General features: G+C 38.6%; 1 protein-coding gene across 2 annotated transcripts in view; it reads right to left on the minus strand.

Annotated features, from left to right (window-relative positions):
- Positions 1-18715, minus strand: part of ctdp1 (CTD (carboxy-terminal domain, RNA polymerase II, polypeptide A) phosphatase, subunit 1) — a 63228-nt gene that overhangs the window by 25337 nt on the left and 19176 nt on the right. For both annotated transcript variants that reach the window (XR_002202877.2, XM_020090811.2), the window contains exons 11-12: positions 17991-18144; positions 3578-3819 (exon numbers count right to left, since the gene is read on the minus strand). Coding sequence is in view for 1 of the 2 variants with exons in the window: in XM_020090811.2 (XP_019946370.2) it covers positions 3578-3819; positions 17991-18144 (396 nt within the window). In the remaining variant the exon portion in view is untranslated. The remainder of the gene's footprint in view (positions 1-3577; positions 3820-17990; positions 18145-18715) is intronic.

Here is an 18715-nt window from a genome sequence, read left to right on the forward strand (position 1 = left end):
TAAAACTTCACCAACCAGAAAAATAGCACTTGAACATACATCACTGCGATAAGAACTACCTGCAATGTTTAGTCCATGTTCCATCCACTAACATGGAGAAGGCATGATTTATGACCTATACTGCAGCCAGCCACCAGGTGGGGATCGAGACCCTTTGGCTCCACTTTCGGGGAGAAATCCAACTTTACATACTGTCTATGATGACAGCCAGTAACATTGTTTGCACTTTCTCAACAAAACAGGTTGGTACATGTGATCAACCACAACATGAGATTTTTAATGGGCAAAAAAGTGGCATTGTTTGAGTGCAGATTCGTGCTGGAGATAAAAAGAGCTCAAAACTGGCTGTGAATATGACGTATCCATAACAATGCGAAAGGAAATAAATCACCTTTGTTGAAGGTAATTATTTCGATTTGCAATCAGTGGCAACATTGGTTCTATGCACACATAGTACCTCTTCCTTTCAACCTGGTACTGTGGTTGTGAATTCTTCCATGCTTAGTCAATACAACAAAAAAACATGTTTGTCTGCAGTAAACTGCCATAATGTATACAAAAGAAGCAGTGCATCACGTGGATATGGTTGCATTTCCTGTGTTAGCTGCAGTGTTTGTAGTTGAATGGAGCGACAGAACAGATTTTTTCTTTACTTCAGACAGAAACAGGAAAGAAAGGCAGGAGCAGACATTGAATGATGGCAAGAGGAAAACACACATCTCTACAGTATCTTAGCAACAGATGGATGACTATTTCGTGCCAAATATCAGAAAGTGCTGAAGCCGGGGATGGAGTCTGACAGAATGAAAGCGATTAAGCCAGCATCTGAAGGTCCCACAGAGTCACATCTAAATCAGGAAGCAGCTATATGACTTTTATCAATTTGAAATTGTCTCTAATGGCTTACTGGGCAACAGTGAAGACAAGCTCTTTAGTCTATTAGACAAGAGAACTACATAAATGCAGTTGGCAGATCGACAGTAAATAGATGTTAATGACAGACAGGTTTTTATAAAGGCTCCCACTAAAATGGTGTACAGTGATATGCTTCTTATATTTGACATATAGGATGATTTGATGCCAAGTTGTCTTTGATAACATGTGATGTTTCGATTGATGAGAATCTGTGATTTTGCTGGACATATTTGATGAAGTTTTAATATCATTTTGCGTTTGTTAAAGGGGCACTAAAGCAAACCTATATACAGTTCTCCATGAGTAATGCTACTTCAACACTCGTCTCTGCAGTGCGCCTCGACAGATATAGGAAATGGTGACAATCAGTCAAGGTGAACAAATAACTATCGCTCAAGGTGAGAGAAGTAGAAAGGAACCCGGTCTTACATCTACATTTTATCTGCTTAAGCTTTCAAGAAGGTGTCAAGGACACCTTTATGTGAATGCCTGCTCCATTACTGTATATGTGGTTCCACTAGACTTGAGGTACCACTGATGTGAGATACAGTTATATGCCTTTTCCTATATCCCTAAAGAAAATGACGAATTAATGGATTTGTGAGAGCAGGCAGAGTCTACAGGGCACCCTCCTCTAAATAGCTGGTGTTCAGTTGTGTTAGCCTCTGGCTTGTAACAATACCAACATTTTAGACTATGATGCTACAAAAAATGATGCTCAATAACATTTAATACCGATTGAACTTAATGAATTTACTGATACAAGTAGTGGATGTAAACAAATAAAATGTGGCCAGAACAGTGTGTAAAAAGAAGAGAAAACTATTGATAATGATGGCGGCACTTTGTTAATCATCAGGCTGCTGACATGAAGCAGGTTTGCTTCTGGGCAGATGATGCAACAGCTACAGGTTGAAGATCAGTTGGTTTTCCTCTACGTCTTTGCTTCAATGTGGCCTTGGGTTAAAATATGATAGTAGATCCACTCTGGTACTTTTTGAAAACATTGAAAACATCTACGCATCAACACTTTTGACGACCCTAGCTCAGAGAAGGTTTAACAGTGTGTTCCAGTGTTACAGAACTAACCTACTCTTTAACAACACACTAAGAACGACCCTCCCCAGCAAGATGACCTCTGTATACTACATCACTAGCTATCACACCATTCTGGCCAAACCTTCCACCACCAGCATTGTGCTGCTTAAACCACCAAGCAACCATCCTCTGTGTTTGCAACGTTCTTTACAAAGAGTGGAAAGGGAACTGTGTGTAAAAAATATAAACCTGACAGAAGAGTGACAGAGGCATCCATCTGTGGAAGGACCCAAAAACCCACCTGCCATTACAAGTCCACACCACCCTACCCTCTTCCACTCAAGAAACGTGTCATGTGCGGCTCCTCCCCGCTGCGCTGACTGGAGTTGTACTACCTCAGGTTTTCAACAATAAGTAAACAATGCCGTGGACAGTGTATTTCTGGCTGGTCTCATTAGCGGCAACCAAACGTGTCAGACCAGGTGACAGATGGACTGACATGTCCAAAAGGGGAGAGGGGAGGGAAAAAAAAAAAATAAATAAAAAAACTCATCACCCTGCTGCGGCTGCCAGCTGAGGCCCGGGCAGCCGTGAATGCTGAGCCACAACCAGAGGAAAGGTGTCTGAGAGTAAATGCAGGTGTAGAAAAACACTCCAGACAAGGTGTCTCATTTTTAAAGCTCTGACAATCAGAGCAGTGAGGCTGAACAGACAGGAAAACCAAGTCTGGAAGAAAGAGCAGTGGAAACCTTGTGAAATTAAGTTGAAATGAAACTTTTTCCAAAAATCTTATTGAATTTTATTTGTTTACATCCATTACTGTTTTATCTGTGATTTTTCTGATGACATATATAAGGAGAAAAAATTGCAATGGTGCAGCCTAGTAGTAAGACATTACATATGTATAAAGACGTTAAGGTATGTCTTTATACTGTATATTTGATATTTAGTCATGTAAATGTAGAGACAGCTGTAATGCCAGATCTATATTGATTTTTGGATTCTGGATATTCTGGGGTCTATGCCAGCGCTTTTGACATTGCGATGATTTTGAATCAATTGTGATTCACTACAGATTATCCTCAGGGTACATTTTTTTATATCAACTAATTGATATATGTTCCATGTAGGGAAATAACAAAATAATACAGACTGATTCAAACTGCTCGAATTCAACTCAGGTTTGTCCTTGACCAATAAGAGACTCAAGAGTTCTTCACCTGCTTGATGTCTGTTCTTAATTTGTTTCCATGGCAACACACCAGACCATCTAGCTCTAGCATAACCTCGCTGATGAAACAGTGTTATGATGATACACAGTGGAGGATGAGGACCAGAAAATATGCATCAGATTTAAAAAAAATGAAATCCCAGTTGAATGCTCGCTGGCTGCAGTAGGTGTTTATGCAAGAAGCAGAGGATCAACATTGAAAGTGAAGAGTGCAAACTGCAATGACACAAAAAAGGGAGGTAGTAAAAATTTATATATGATATCCATGAATCCATGACTCAAGGGGGCTGTTGAAGCAGTAGCAGTCATAACAAAAAGCAGGAGTGAAGGGGTAACACAAAAACTAAATACGAGATCAAAATGTGGATTTTCTTATGATGTTCTGTGTCTCACCTTGGCACACCACCCAGCAGACCGGCTTCACTGAACGGCGTCTGAAGTCTGTCTTCCAGGGTCACCACCTGAGCATCAAGGCCATCTCCTTCTATCTGTCCAGCACCTGGCGGCTGCGGCTGCTGCTGCTGCTGCTGCTGCTGCTGCTCCTCTTCTTCATCCTCCACCTCCTCATTACCTGGCTTCTCCTTCCCCCGGCCATCACTCTCGTTGTCGCTCTCCTCACCTAAGATGTCGTCCACCTGTTTTTTTAATTTTAGAAAAGAGCTTTTTGTGAGTAAAAGTAAAACTCTACCCATTACAGTCCTTGCTTATTGCTTATGAACCAAGTTCTTATAAGATGAATTACTTTCTCAGCCTCCGCTGAACACCACAGATTTCATGACACATCTTTTAATTGTAAGAAATCATTAAATAGAAATAATGAGAAATATGCATTTAATTATAACAGGGAAGTGTTTTTTCTTCTATAAATAAATGGGGTACTCGCTGTACTGCAAACTTGCTGAAGGGCAGTTAGCACGTTTTTTTATTGAGGAACACCCAAATTAGATTTTTTTTTTAAATATATTTTTTATATTTATTGTTTTAAGTGCATCACTGAAGATCTAGCATTTTCATTATTTGGTGCAACACCTCTTTTAAAGTACATATGACAGTGAAAACTCTTGAAAGTGTTTTTTTAACAGCTGAAAAATAAACTGGTTCTCTCTGGACATGATTTCTAAACACCTCATGCATATCCTTGGTAATTCTGTACCACAGTTTATATGTATTGCATTTTTTATTTAACACAACAACTGAAGTCATAAACGCAATGATTCAGACAATCTAACGTTTCAAGAAAATCAACTTTTGACTGGTATTCATGGGGCGTGAGACTATTTTGGTTAAACATTATGATGACAAGAGTTTATTTTCATCCCCCTACAACTGATGGGATAGTACCACAGTATCACATGTCTGCCATGAGCAAACAACCCAAATCCAACATAGTTAATCTTTCCAGTGGGATCTCTTGACTGGCTATTAAAAGCAAAACTGTCAGCTCCACCAGCTCATCAGTCTTGTATTCCTTCAATAACTCATCATTCATACCACCTCAAGGTTACTGACCATTTACAGCAGGTTAGCCAATTGACAACCATCTAAGGAGAATATTGCCACAGAGAATATGCAGCCCGTCGTCCACCGACTCATTAGTGGCACGTAGCGGGGGGGAAATATGGGAAAAATGCAGAGGGACATTCTCTTGGGGCTAGAGCCAGGATCATTACTGGCATCTAGCCAGGCTCATTAAAGCCTTGTTGATGGTTATTTGGAGCCACAGAGTCACGATAAAGGAACCAGGTATGAGTGCCTGAAGCGAGGCAAATTTGGATTAAAAGAATAACAGAGAAAGTCTGAGTTAGGTCAATGTTCGTGTGCATATTTAATTTCCATTTTCTGAATCAATTTTAAATGAGGATGACCCCATGTGGCAGAGACAAAAGTGTTAGAAACTAATAAGACAGCAAACAGAGTTGGTTTCCGTCTGTGTTAGCAACACACAATTTAACATTTCATCTCAACAAAAATATGTTTTTTCCACTTTTCTGAAGACATTTTTCCTCATGACTGTCTCCCACAACCATCAAGTCATTGGGCCTTGTCCTTGCAGCAGCTGTTAAAAAGATCTGAGCAGTGGAGTAATAAAAAGAATCGGACATCAGGGTACACACTGTGATTCACACAGCACAGAACAAGTACAAAGATACTGAAAGTCTATATTACCATACTTACTAACCTGCTTAAAGTACATCCATCAAGGAGATGTTTTTATTTAGGTCTGTTTAACCACGATATGTGGTGGAAGGATGCAGTATGGGTCAGGAAAGGACCCATTGAATTGTGGTGCAGAAGGCAAAAAGTGCCTCAAACAGGGCTATGCTTCAGTTAGCTATGTTTCATTAAGGCTTGCTATGCCTGCTCTCAGATGTCTATCAACTACTGCCACCCCAGAGGGCTTGACACTTAGAAACACTAACAAGTCTGAAAACACTTTTATCATCTTCTGTGAGTTAGAAAACTGCCCAGTAGCAGCAGCAGTATCATTACAGTTTATGTTTCCTTACAAAAAAGGAAATTGGGTTAAATCAAAGCTTAGATCTTTTATATTATATAAGGAAGGTGGTTTTGGTCCATTTTTCCAACATCTTTTCCAAAGCAACAGTAGTAAAAGCTGTCTGAGCACAAAAATACATAAATATAAATTAAAAAAAAAGAAAAGAAACATGCTTCCAGGCCAGTAAGGTTGTGTCTGCATTAAAAAGCATTCTACAGTTCACTATGCCAGAGAGGGTCTCACAGGCTGACCAGAAAGGGAGCATTAAAAATCCCCACAAACAGTGAGGCAAACTTAGCATCCTGTTCCTGACTGTAATCAAAGGCCAAGCAAGAGCACAACATGGAACTTTTCAAAGCACAGCATGGCACCATCTCCAAGCTATTTCAGAGTCAGGCTACTGGTCTGATCACTGCGAGTACAGTTCAGTACGAGTGTGATTCCAGGACATGGAATACATTTTTGACCAAACGCTTCAGTTGGAACACTATTGTGTATTGTGACATTTGTGGTCGACTATGGTGATTTATCCCTTGATGATAGATGTACAAGCAGACATCAAACAGAGGACGTTGTTTGTGCTCTGTTTTATTGAGCACAAGGACGTCGGGAGTCACTTTAAAATGTAGCAGAGCCATTAAAATTTCACTTCTTTAAGTCTGGACATAGATATTTTAGTTTCAGACTCACATCTGGCCTGAGGTGTTACTCACTCTGAAAGATTCATGTGCAGCAAGAGAAGCCAAGAGTCATTCATTTTAAATGGAAGGCAGCAATTACGACAAGCTGTTACTGCGGGAGCAGCCGGTTGCTGCTACCCTGAGCAGAGAGCGTCGGCTGAGCTGAGGCCAACTTAATGCAAATTAGTGGCCAGTTTCTGAAGCATCTTACTTAGGGCTGAATATTTGTTACACCCTGACAGGTTACAGCCTTACAGTCAAATTACATTTGTAATTGGATCCTGATTTATTGCCAAACACATTTAAAAAATGGAATGTTTTTCAAAAAGCTCTCAAACAGTACCAGTTCATAATCTTACCTGAATATTAGCCAAGCAATAATCATACTGGAAATGTACATACATGTATAGAAAGAAGTTAAGAGAATTGCTGCCACATTATTCCAAACTCACGAGTGCAGAAAAGTACAAGGAAGCCGCTTAAAAAATAATGGTTGAAATAGTAGATTGTACATTACATGTTATTTTGATTTTGTTTTCTATGAATCTCAGTCAATTCCATCAATAATACCGTGGTACAAACATTGATAATATTTTTTGTGATCATAAAAAGTAAAATAAGCTATAAGATAAAGATAATGTGAAAGTGAGCCGAATGTACAATCAACTTATTACTGTTTGAATGCAGAGTTACGCACTGTATTAAAAAATGGAAAATATACAATCAGCTATCCAAAATATTCCTTTGGAAGGGGCTGACTTTGCTGCTTGAACCACCACTAAATTAACAATTAAAACAATCACATTAATGTTTATGTTGTTAGTAGTAATATTTATCAGAGCAACGACTGCAGGTTAAATGCGGTGTAGGCTGGCAACAATCCAATCTTTCCCTTGATAGTTGCTAAATAAATACTGAAGCTACAAGATTTAATTTATATTTTTTGACCTGTATTTATTTGTTTTGCAGAAACCCCACACACAGTTAAACACATTCACACAGTTGCCAGGTAAAACCACAGGCTGTCTGTGGGTTGATGAGAACCTCCACTGGAAAAGTTGGGGTTAAGGACCTTGGCTCAAAGGCACCTTGGTGTGCTCAATGTCAACATAATGAAAATTGAGTTTTTAAAGTTTCAACAAATGTTCGTTTTTAGTAACATAGATGCCAACTGCTGACTTCAGGCTGATCTGGTCCAGTGTGACCAAGAAATACAAACAACAGCAGCACACTTTTCTACACTATCGTTTAAGCAGTCCACAGCTGTATGCAATGACCTGTGTTTTTAATATGCATAATGATGACAGCTTTGCAAGAGGTTCAGGTCTTTCATTATTCATGCTCCACTGTAATACACATTTCAAAGGTTTCAAAAAGTCTTGCAGGTTTAATTAAAAGATTACAATGGCAAATTTGCCCCAAGCTTGAAATCAAACAATCAAAAAACAAATGAATTGCATTGAGGTAACCCTGCAGAGCTTGAAGCAAACCGAGAGAGAAGTTTACTCAGGCAAGCAGGGGAGAAAGTTTCTGAAGAGCACAGGTCCGACATTAAAAAGAAAAATATCAATGTCTCAGTAAATTAACACGTCTCTGAAGAGACACAATAGAGTCTCTGGAAGAAAACTTCAGAGAAAAGAAAAGAAGCCCATAGCGAGAGCCTGACACAGTTCCATGCAGACAGTCAATCAGCGCTCATTGTCCTGGACAATTTGCATTTGTGCTGGGTTATTGTACAAGGAGCTTGTGTATTTACCAGATTGAGGAGTGTGCAGGGACAATTTTACATAGCACATCCCCAATGAAGGGGGGTTTCAAAGTTTATTCTCTGCCAAAATGAATGACTGCATCTGCAAATGGTAGTCAGAGATGGTTGTAGCGAAGACAGGTGATTGCTGAATGGAAACAGATTACAGACAGGTCGTTTCATGTGGGCGGGGAGGAAGATAGGGTTCTTTGCTTTTGTGGAAAAAAAGCTCACCTTAGGCCTGGTGAGAAAAGGAATTGAATGCAAATGTATAAGAAAAGAGAAGGACATTGAGGCATTGTGCTGACTTGTAAAAGTCAGGCCACAAAAGATATGTCAGGTAAGATGGAGGGACTGGTGAGACGGGTCAATGAGAAGCACAAAAGCTTCAAAAGTCGCTCTGCTGACAACCGTATTCACATGTTCATTAGCTTGAGGTTACATCAAAGGCTGACCGCCATCCAGATACCGAGCAAAGGCCAAGTCCCAATCTGACGGGAACAATGGCAACGAGAATATGAATCTTCACTCTACTTCTACCGACGCCTACATGAAGGTAAGCTGAAGCACGCACAAGCAGAGTACACAGAAATCCTTTGAGAACAATTGTTCTTAAGAGGCTCCGCAAACAGGAAGGTACTGGTTTCTTTTTTAAGAGAGACGTGCTACACTGGAGCTGAGGTTAGTCGAGGGTGGTTAGGTAAAGCTGAGCTAAAACAACAAAACACATTCTTTGAAACAGAACCGCTTCAAACACAAAAACACTTCACAGAATCAACTCGAGAGAATTCAGGTATCAGAAAGTTTTATATCAATGATACACTTGGTTGAATCACTTTGGTTCAGACAAAAAATTAAAAAGCCAGACCAAATTATTTCTGCCAGAATGAGCTTTAACTGTTTGAGTGAGGCCCAAAAGTGGACATCTCGCCACAGTCAGATGACGTGCGATATTTCTGTCAGGCTGCCAGGGCTCTTGTGAGAATAGCAACCGGAGCAGAGGGAATATTCATAGAGCTCCAGGTTTAGGGACAGACGCTGGGTGACGGAGTGGCTTGTCTCTGAGCGGTAATGTGCTTGTGTCGGCATTATGGTTGATTGTGCCTGACCCTCAAGCACTGGTCTGATAACTGGTATCCCACAGCTTCGCAAGCTCAGTGGTAACGTGTGGATAATTTCAGCACCACGGACAGCAACACACACTCAGCTGAGTCTGATGATTTCACTTTTAGTTTTGATTTGTTGAGTTTCTGAACAAGTTGATCCGGCAAAATGTTAAAATTCAATTAATGTTTAAAAGCATAATAATTATAAGTGTTGCAAATATACTTCACTGTTTCCAGCTTCTGCAATTTAAGTGTCTGTCCTTGCTGTTGTTGTAAACTAAATATCTTTGTGAGCATTTCTCATATTTTCTGACATTTTATGGAATAAAACAATGAATCGAATAAATAAATAAATAATGTCTTCAATAATAAAAATACCAGTTAAAATATCAGGTCTTCGGAGAAAAAAAAGGTTTTGGGGACCCCTGCAACAAGAAATGTATATAAAGAGAGCAAAGAAATCAAATGGAGAACCAATATAAGATAAATGCATTGAAATAACTTTAAGCAAGATTATTGCCTGCTTGTTGCTTCACATATGTTCTTTATTAGTTTCTACTATGCAAATAAACAATCAAAGTTAAACTCTGCCAAAACTGCTGGAGTTTATACAAGAACAGCTTCATAGTTTTGAATTTCATTTGTGTCGTTACTTGTTCAGTTTTATTCTTATTATTCTTCAATGTTCTCTATACATCTTGCCAACTTGATCTTTATTTGTCTCTTCAAGTTGCTTGCTGCTTCATTGGTTCCAAATGAATTGGATTCACAGACCTTTCCAGTGGATGAACACATTTCAGCAATAGCTGCTATGCCATTGTTTAATAACCCATGATTAATATAATCATTTATTCACTATCATCATTATATAAAGATTGTGAAAAAGTTTTTGCCATTAAAAGTAGTATGTTTAATGAATTTGCAAACATTCCTAAAATATGAATTACTGTATGTTGATGGGTGTCAGGTGTGATTGAAGTGTTTGGCGAGACATTTGCTCCACGTTGGGTGTGAACGCACCATTACTGTGATATTATCTTTATATTGTGCTTTGTTTTGTTCGTCCGAAGACATTAATCTACAACCATGTCAGACAGAGAAAATCCGCTCATCTTCAAATTAAGAAAGAGTAAACTAGTGAATGTTTTGCAGTTTTGCTCAATGTAGAAGGTCTAATCAATTGAAAAATAAATAACATAACAACCTTTTTCTAAGATTAACATACAAGTAGGATCTCAAAAATCCCATGATAACCGGACATTAGTCTGTACTGTGTCTAATCAAAGCCAATCCAAAGTTAAACTACTATTAAAACCCAGGCCAGTCTCTATACTGTAAGACAATACTTCTTTATCAGGAATGGCCCAGTCCTACTGACATGACATTTCCACATCATAACCCATAACCCCTATCTGCTACGCTCAGTCTATTAAAAGCCTTACTTGGCATCTTCAATCTCCATGGACTTCATGCCAAACTACTGCAATTATTGCCCTAGCTCTTCTACATACCACAGACTTCACATCTTTTCTTGGCCCTTTCAATTAAAAACTGTCTGAAATGTCACGTTGACAAGCAGCATTGCTATCAGGCCAGAGCAGCTTGGTTCAGCTGGCCTCGTCACAAGAGTTCAACCAAACTTGGGGCTTTCTTGCAAAGAGAAAAATGGAATGAAGCTTTTAAATCAGCAGAAACCTCACCTTCAGCTGAGGCAAAGCCTTTGGATGATCTTTCACTTTATGTGTGGAGTCTCTGTGGGGACGTCTGCAATTCTTCACACTGCAGCTGTAATTAATGGTCACTGCAAGTCTGTTGCCACAGAGCAATAAAGGCTTTCATATACTACATATTGGATTTGTCTACTCTGTGGTACATATAAGCCACAGCAACACAGGGTCCATCAGCAGGGGATTGGGCTCCCAGGTTACTATTATGCTTTAACCAACAAATGACATCAATATGCAATTCTATAGCCTCAAGATGAAAATCCTAAAAAGCCTCTGCCATTTTGCAAACTCATGCAGAAGATTGTTCTCCTCAGCACCTTCTGAGGATTACATCTCTCAAAGGCTGTAAGAGATCAATATATGCAGGCGGTGGGAGACCTGGGATCAGTATGACTGATCTCCTATGATCCTCGTCTTAATGAGCCATGTCTCTGAGGGCCCCTTTGGTGACACACACGTCGTCCCAACTCTGCCCTGTGTCTAAATCCTCCCCCAACTCATTTGCAATTCATTGACTCATCAGGATTTCATTTGAATTAAAGTTGAACGGTGTTGATAAATCCACTTTCCGGAAATGGTAAAGGCAGTTAAAATGTTATCCACTGACAGATTCAAATCCAGCCAATACTCACTTTCAACTCTGTAGTGTAATGTGTGTTTTGATGCCTTATTCTGAAAGTGAAGTGGTGCATGGACTGCTCCTTTCATCAAAAAAGTAATTATTCGGTGTGAGGACTAGCTGCTTAAAAAAAAAAACAGAAATCAAAAGACAATTGTTAAATCTGAGCAAGAAAATACATCGAGAAGACCTTAACAGAGCTACAGAAGACTGAAAATTAGACCTACTTTCATCATGTGTCCAGAAATATGACTCCAAATGATTAGCACTCTTTAAACACCTCACTACTCACGTGTTTAATGCATATATATAAAGAGAGAAATCCGTCATTAAATAATAATGATAATAATAACGCAATACACTCAATAGGCAATGTTATCGTTTAAGTAAGAGACACTGTGATAGCATCTGAGGCGGACATTCTGGTTCAAGTGGGAAGAAGGTTTTAGCTGTTAACCTTGTGTTCTTTAAAGCTTCATTAGCAGGACTTTCTATGTTAACAATTCATCAACTGACCTGCTGCAATGCATAAAGCTTTTGCAGTCTGTACAATCTTATTCATCGACTGTTGGTTCGCCAAAAGATCACAGGGCAGCTATTCCTGAATCAAATAATAAGGGGCCGATATTAAATATGGTGCATTATGGTGGTAGAGAAAGCAGTGGAAGGAAGGGTTTCCAGCCAGCTCCACTAATCACACAGCCTCGGGAACAGCAATTCTAAAGAAAGATCACCAAGCATGTACAATGCTGTGATTCTTTGCAGGGCAGCTCTGCACATGTTGCTCCAGGTAACCTGACACATCCCATCATGTAACCATTGGTGACATTTAAATGCGCGGCTGTCTTACCTGACTCATGTGTACCTTGCTCGAGCCAATTAAGACTAGCTTTCTATTTGCCCTGAAGATCTAGAGTGTTTAAGAATGTCAGAGACTGCCCTTTAGCAAAGGCAGTCCAAGGAAAATGACATTTTGAAATCTACAAAGGACCCTCAGAGTCCATTTCTTGATGTTGGACAAGGATTCAGCATTGCTTTCAAGAAGTAAATACCCAGACCTGCAAGAAATAACCTGGCTAAAGTTAATGTGCCTAAGTGGTGTTGAGAGTCAAAAATCACAAATGTATGAATCATATTCTATGTCAAATACACCTATAATTGTCCCTTAAGGCTTAGACTCTTATCTACATCAACCCAGAACCTTCTTGCTATGAGTCAAGAAGCTTACTTGTATAATAATATAAATTCTATTTTATACTATAACTGAAAAATCTGTGGTTTTATTTTATATTTTATTGATGTGTAAGAAGTCTCTGCAACACAGCTATTGTTGCATAAAGCTTTGGCCTTTAGTCAGATTTGCTTATTTTTGTTAGAAGTTCTTCATCTACAAAAAAACTTTTTTTTTCCTCCTTGACTGTGGCAATGGTTCCATGCATGGAGACCATGTGTTGCATTAGCCTGTAAGCTAAAGGTCAGTACTGGATAGAATCTATGTAATAATTCCAAACACTCCCCCTTGCCCTGCTCTCTGAATGTTTCTTCATTGTTAAAGATCCAGTGTGTAATGTTTAGATGAAAGGGATCTATAGGCAGAAATTGAATATAAAATAATCCTTGTGATGGTTTCACTAATGTGTTTCATCTAATCTGTGCGAATTGTGGTTTTCTTTATGAGCCTTTATATTTAAATAATTCATATTTACTCCAGGAGCGGGTCCTCTCTATGGAGGCCGCCATGTTTTTTATAGTAGTCCAACTGAACAAACTAAACACCTTTACGAGTATGAAGGCTACCACAGGTTCTCTTTCATGTTTGGAAGGGTGACGTAAAGGGATTCCAGCTGCAACATGCAAATTCACTACTAGATGTCACTAAATTCTACACACTGAATCTTAAATGTATTATGCTGTTGAAAGTATTTTTTAGTTTTAGAAATTGAAGGAAGGATCCCTGTCTGAATGGATGTTCAACAATGGGGGGAAAAAACATCATCAAATCATCCTTGCTCAATGGTGAACTTCACTCAGCATAATGCTTCAGCCATCAAAATGTCAAATTTACACAGTAAATGCTGTTGGTGTTTCGGGAAAGATATCCAGTGTGTGAGCCGTGAACACCTCATTAACCAAATCAGACTGCAGTTGTGTTGCATTAGCAAGAGATTGACCTTTGAGTAAGATTGGACATTTATGTTAAGGCCATGCAACAATGACTTGTTGTATTGCACAACAGTAGTGACTCATAAAAACATAAAAGCACAGTGCTTTAGAGCTAAAGAGGCCCAGCCAAGGTGAGATAAATAAGACTGCATGCATGTACTATACATTAGTTCTGGCACCTCTACTGAGGGTACATTGGGTAGATAGATCATGTCTCTGAAGGAGTTCACAGATGAATTATTGCTATTGCAATTCTAAGCTTGTTCATGACCATCTTCATAAGAGGCCAACCCTTACACAGTTAGAAGACCTCTTTAATTTCAGCTTAAAAAAACACATATTATTGGATGTGAGAAATCAAATAGAGATCCATCTTTATCCTGCGCTTCTCTATTATCAAATCCCAACACATTTTAATAAATCACGTGGTGAACAAAGATGCAAGCCAGCAATATCTTAATATCATAACACATTGCGGACATTTTATTCAAATAATCAAGAAAAATATGCTTTTCAATTGGCACATTCTCTCCATTGCAAATCCCCCATTATCCAAAAGAGGAAACAGACAAAACATTTTTCAGTCTAATCATCCCAGCTGAGATGACCCAACCACTGCATGTCCCACTTCCATATTAATAATAGAACCAGTTTCCAGTTTGCTTCCTGCTGCAGTCATCATGATGTCTGATAGAAACAAAAGCAGTTTTTTTTTTTTTTTTTAGAAAAAGAAAGAAATTTAGGCCTTTCTAAAACCAAAAAGGCAACAAAAAAGAATGGATGTATGACTGTTTCTCAGCTCTAAAATAACCTGTAAATCTTAGCACAGCAAGCTTTGTGGTAACCTTGCGTTACTACCATGGCCAAGGAGCATTTGACACTACATTTTTCTGTGGCATTACAGATTATGTAAGAAAATGTAAAATTATCTTTATTTCCATGACCTTATGGAGCCTAATTAGCTAGGTATCTACATTAGCTAGCATTGAGAGGTCTACCTTTATCTACCTCTGAATTTCAAGTATTACAATTGCCCTGTCATCATTATGAACAGCAAATACACAACTCAAGAACAGAAGCCTTGACATGTGTAGCCACAGAAACCTTTATTTATTAGACAAATATCATTTTTTAAATCAATAGATTATGCCACAGCCTAATCCTTAAAGAGACTCTAAATTGAGAGCCCCGAGATGTAGATATAAAATATTAAGGGAAATGTTAAATAGCTCGTGGCTCAGGCAGTATTTTAGGCATCTAATTCTCAAAGGATATGTGATGCAGCCCTGCACCATCTTCAAGCACATGGGTGTAACAGGGAAAAAAGCTGACAAACGTCCATTCTCAGAAACTTATTGCACAGCAGTTGCAGAGCTGTTGCCTGCAGCTACAGAGTTACTTAATTTCAAAATTCAACTGAGTTAACCAGGCAGCACAGTAACGGCAGCCAGTTTGTCATTTAAAGCATGACCAATCAAACTGACATCCAGACCATTAAGTTAAACTAAAGTCCCATTTCCTTGCAAGATATATAACCTACATTGGACCTAATGGTTTAAGGCGACAAAACCTCAAAGGTACTTTGGCGTAAAGAGCAAGAATGTTATTTATTACAGTGTGTAGGGCTGTTAACAGCTCAGGTGCTTGTGGTTTGTTGGGTCATGCTTTTCATATTAATATTTTGCACTTTTAGAAAAAGTCAACAAATGTCCTTTTTTTAATTATATCTTATCTACAAATAGGAAAAATGTATCATTCACTCCCCTGCACACTGGTGCGATCGTGTCAGTTCGGCTGTTCTCCATCAAACTCATAAATACATGATCTTCATGTTTTACCAAAACAATTTAATGTCTTTTTTCATTATTTGGGAGAGAAAATAGCACATTTCCAAACCGAGAAAGTATAAGTATCAGTGTCTTCTGGACTGATGCATCGACTTATCCACTTATGTTCTATGCCATGTTAACATAAACACATTCTACAACTTAAAACATCAACACTGAATTTTTTAGATTTTCAGAGTTGAGGGGATTTGCATAATTATTTTCTCGAGGCACTTCACACATACATCTTTGGATAATAAGCCCATATGGCAAATGATTTGAATTAAAAATTACCACTAACCAAAAAGTGACCTCATAGTTTGTTGCAACGTGTCCCATGTGAACAAACCGCAAAGCTTTTTCTTTAGAATAATCACCTACTGAGAGGCTCTTGGCAGATCTCAAGTATCACTTTGCACATTTTCCCCTGCTGAAGCATTAGCAGAATTCGGCCTCCATTAAAGAGCATTATCCAAACATGAGGACCAGAGCTCTCAGACATTAGCAATCACTTCACCAGCCTTACAAGAATGGCACAACATATAAAATGGCTGAGATGATAGCTATCTGAGGTTAACTCAAGATCAAAATAGATGAAAATGTGTGGAAGATACAGCATCAAAGTACGTGTTGCTGTGATGTTTTCCAAGCTGTCTATCGATTCACTTTTCGTAGATAAGCCAAGAGCTGTCTACAATGGCTGCATAATGAATTGGATTAAAATGCTATTCCAATTCAGAACAATGAACCATCTCTGTCATTCGTGACAAGGAGGTGAGAGCCATTCAATCAAACTTTTCCAGAGGTTTTACCAACAAATAGCAAGACTAGAGAACAGAAATCTGCACACATGCACAGAAAGGTATTCATTGTCTATAGTGTTTTGAGAGTCAGGGGGTTAGCTGGAGCAAATCCCTGTTGAAATTGGGCGAGAGGGGCGGGGTACACACTTGATAGGTTGACATCTTATCGCAGGATTACATACAGTGACAAATAACCATTCACTCAAATTCACACCTACGGTCAATTAGAGTCTTTAGTTCACCTAACATCAATCTGTCCACGCAGAAAGCCCACACCGGGAAAACATGCAAAGTCCACAAAGTCTTTGAACCCTCTTGCTGTGAAGTGACATCGCTCATCACTGCATCACCATGCCGCCCACTAGGAGGCAGTCAACCATAAATGTCACTACTAAATATAACATAAGGCTACAAAAACCTCACATGAAAATCCACTCACAAAACCATGCAAAGGATTAACGGTCCTGCTCTATTTTCTTTATCCATTCATCCTTATGATGTCAAATATCACTATAATGCAGATGATACACAATTGTATAATTCTAATTCACCAGAGAAGCGTCCTTTTAAACTTTGGTCTATATATTGTTACTACCCGTGACCTGCACCTGGTTTTAAAGGTAGTTGAGTAGTAGTAAGTCTTAACCTAGCACGTTCCTACATCAGAAACTCCATTTCAATTAATGTTCTAGTGGCGACATATGTTTTACTGCTTCTCTTTTAGAAAACCTAGCAAGAAATCTAATAAAACGACTTTCTGTCTTATGGCACTAAACTGTTGAATACTCTCTCCGCGATCTCAGATCAGCAAACACCCTTTAATTTAAGATATATATTTTTTAATCATGATTTTAATTTGGGGTTATAATAATTGGTAAGTTTCTTTTACTTTGGTTGCATCTATTTTGATGTATTATATTTGTATTGTGTTTTTTGTTTTGTTTTATTGTTACAGTTTATTAGATTTTTGGTTTTGAAAAAAGCTTTGGGCTGCATATTTGCATGAAAGCTGTGATACCAATAGTTATTATTGAACTGTTTACCAATAAATTCCCTCTATTGGTTTGGAGTGAGTACAGAAGTGCTGAGTCTTTAAATAAATACTTAATTACAGCTCCATCAACACTGCAAAGGGTGGCAGATCTCAAAGCTCTTATTAGATAAAGTGAGCAACAGGAAAGAAGGAGTGAAAGAGAAGTCAAAACAACAAAGACTCCATTATGCAAGAGCATCAAATGACTAAAAGTTAACACAGAAAGTCTTCTGAAACTCAAGTTGGTTAGGGTACCTTCAACAAAGCTTGCTTGATTAAGGGAAGCGGCACAGTTTGGCAATAATCTTAGAGGTGGATATTAGAGACGTCTCCGACTGTGATGTTCATTGAAAACTGCTGAGAAAAGAGTATTTGAATGCCTTGATTGCTGTATATACAGTTTGTGTCTGTATTTAAAAAATTTTACAGTCCATCGAGTAAATTACAACAAGCAAATACATCAAAACTGCTCTACATGGAAAGGTCTTAGTCACATGAGGGATTTTCCTGCCTCTTGGGACATTCTTATTCTTACTTTGTAAGCCTTCTATCTTTGGAGGTCAAATTAATAGGATGAGCCAAAGAAGAGTTTTCTCACATCTTACCTCTTTATCCATGCTCTCTAGATCCTCCTTGCAAAGTGTGTATAGAGGCATAGTTTCTGACATGCTTGGCTGTCGTTTCCTACGAGACGGCCCCGGCTGCTCGTCGTCTTGGCTGGGCCCTGCTGCGTCATCCTGCTGATCCTTTGAATTTCCCCTGGGGTGATATAACACACAAAAAACACTGATTAGTCGTTTATTGGTTGTTGTTTTTTTCAAAACAGACCAAATTTTCATAAATGTTTAGTCACACAGGGTTAATTCAAATTGACGTGGAACAGTAATGAAAAAAAACCCCATCCTAAACCGAGTACAAAACTAAATTTGATTTTGATTTAAACCATCCATCATTATTTTCAGTTATTGTTTGGAGGCCAATTTTTGCCACCTAATCAACCATATTCATTTACAAATAATTTCACACATTATAAATACGGGATGATTACTTTTTATTATTTTATCTCCTGGTTTGCTTGTCCTGCTTTGAACTGTGTTCTTGTTTTAAAGCACTCTTCACAGGAATCATAAGGGAAACACACTCATTTGCAAACATTTTTCACAACATTTTGCAGATGGAGTGTGCAAGGTGAAGGACTGAATGCTGACCTAGAGACCATGAATTTCTCTTTATTACATACATTAGATGCAAATCTTATGCAAGTGGGAAGAGGATGTTTCTATACTTTGCCTTGTGCTTAATTGAACAGATCTTCTTAGATGATTTAATT

This window comes from Paralichthys olivaceus, chromosome 20 (genome assembly GCF_024713975.1).
Source record: "Paralichthys olivaceus isolate ysfri-2021 chromosome 20, ASM2471397v2, whole genome shotgun sequence".
Classification (NCBI taxonomy): domain Eukaryota; kingdom Metazoa; phylum Chordata; class Actinopteri; order Pleuronectiformes; family Paralichthyidae; genus Paralichthys; species Paralichthys olivaceus.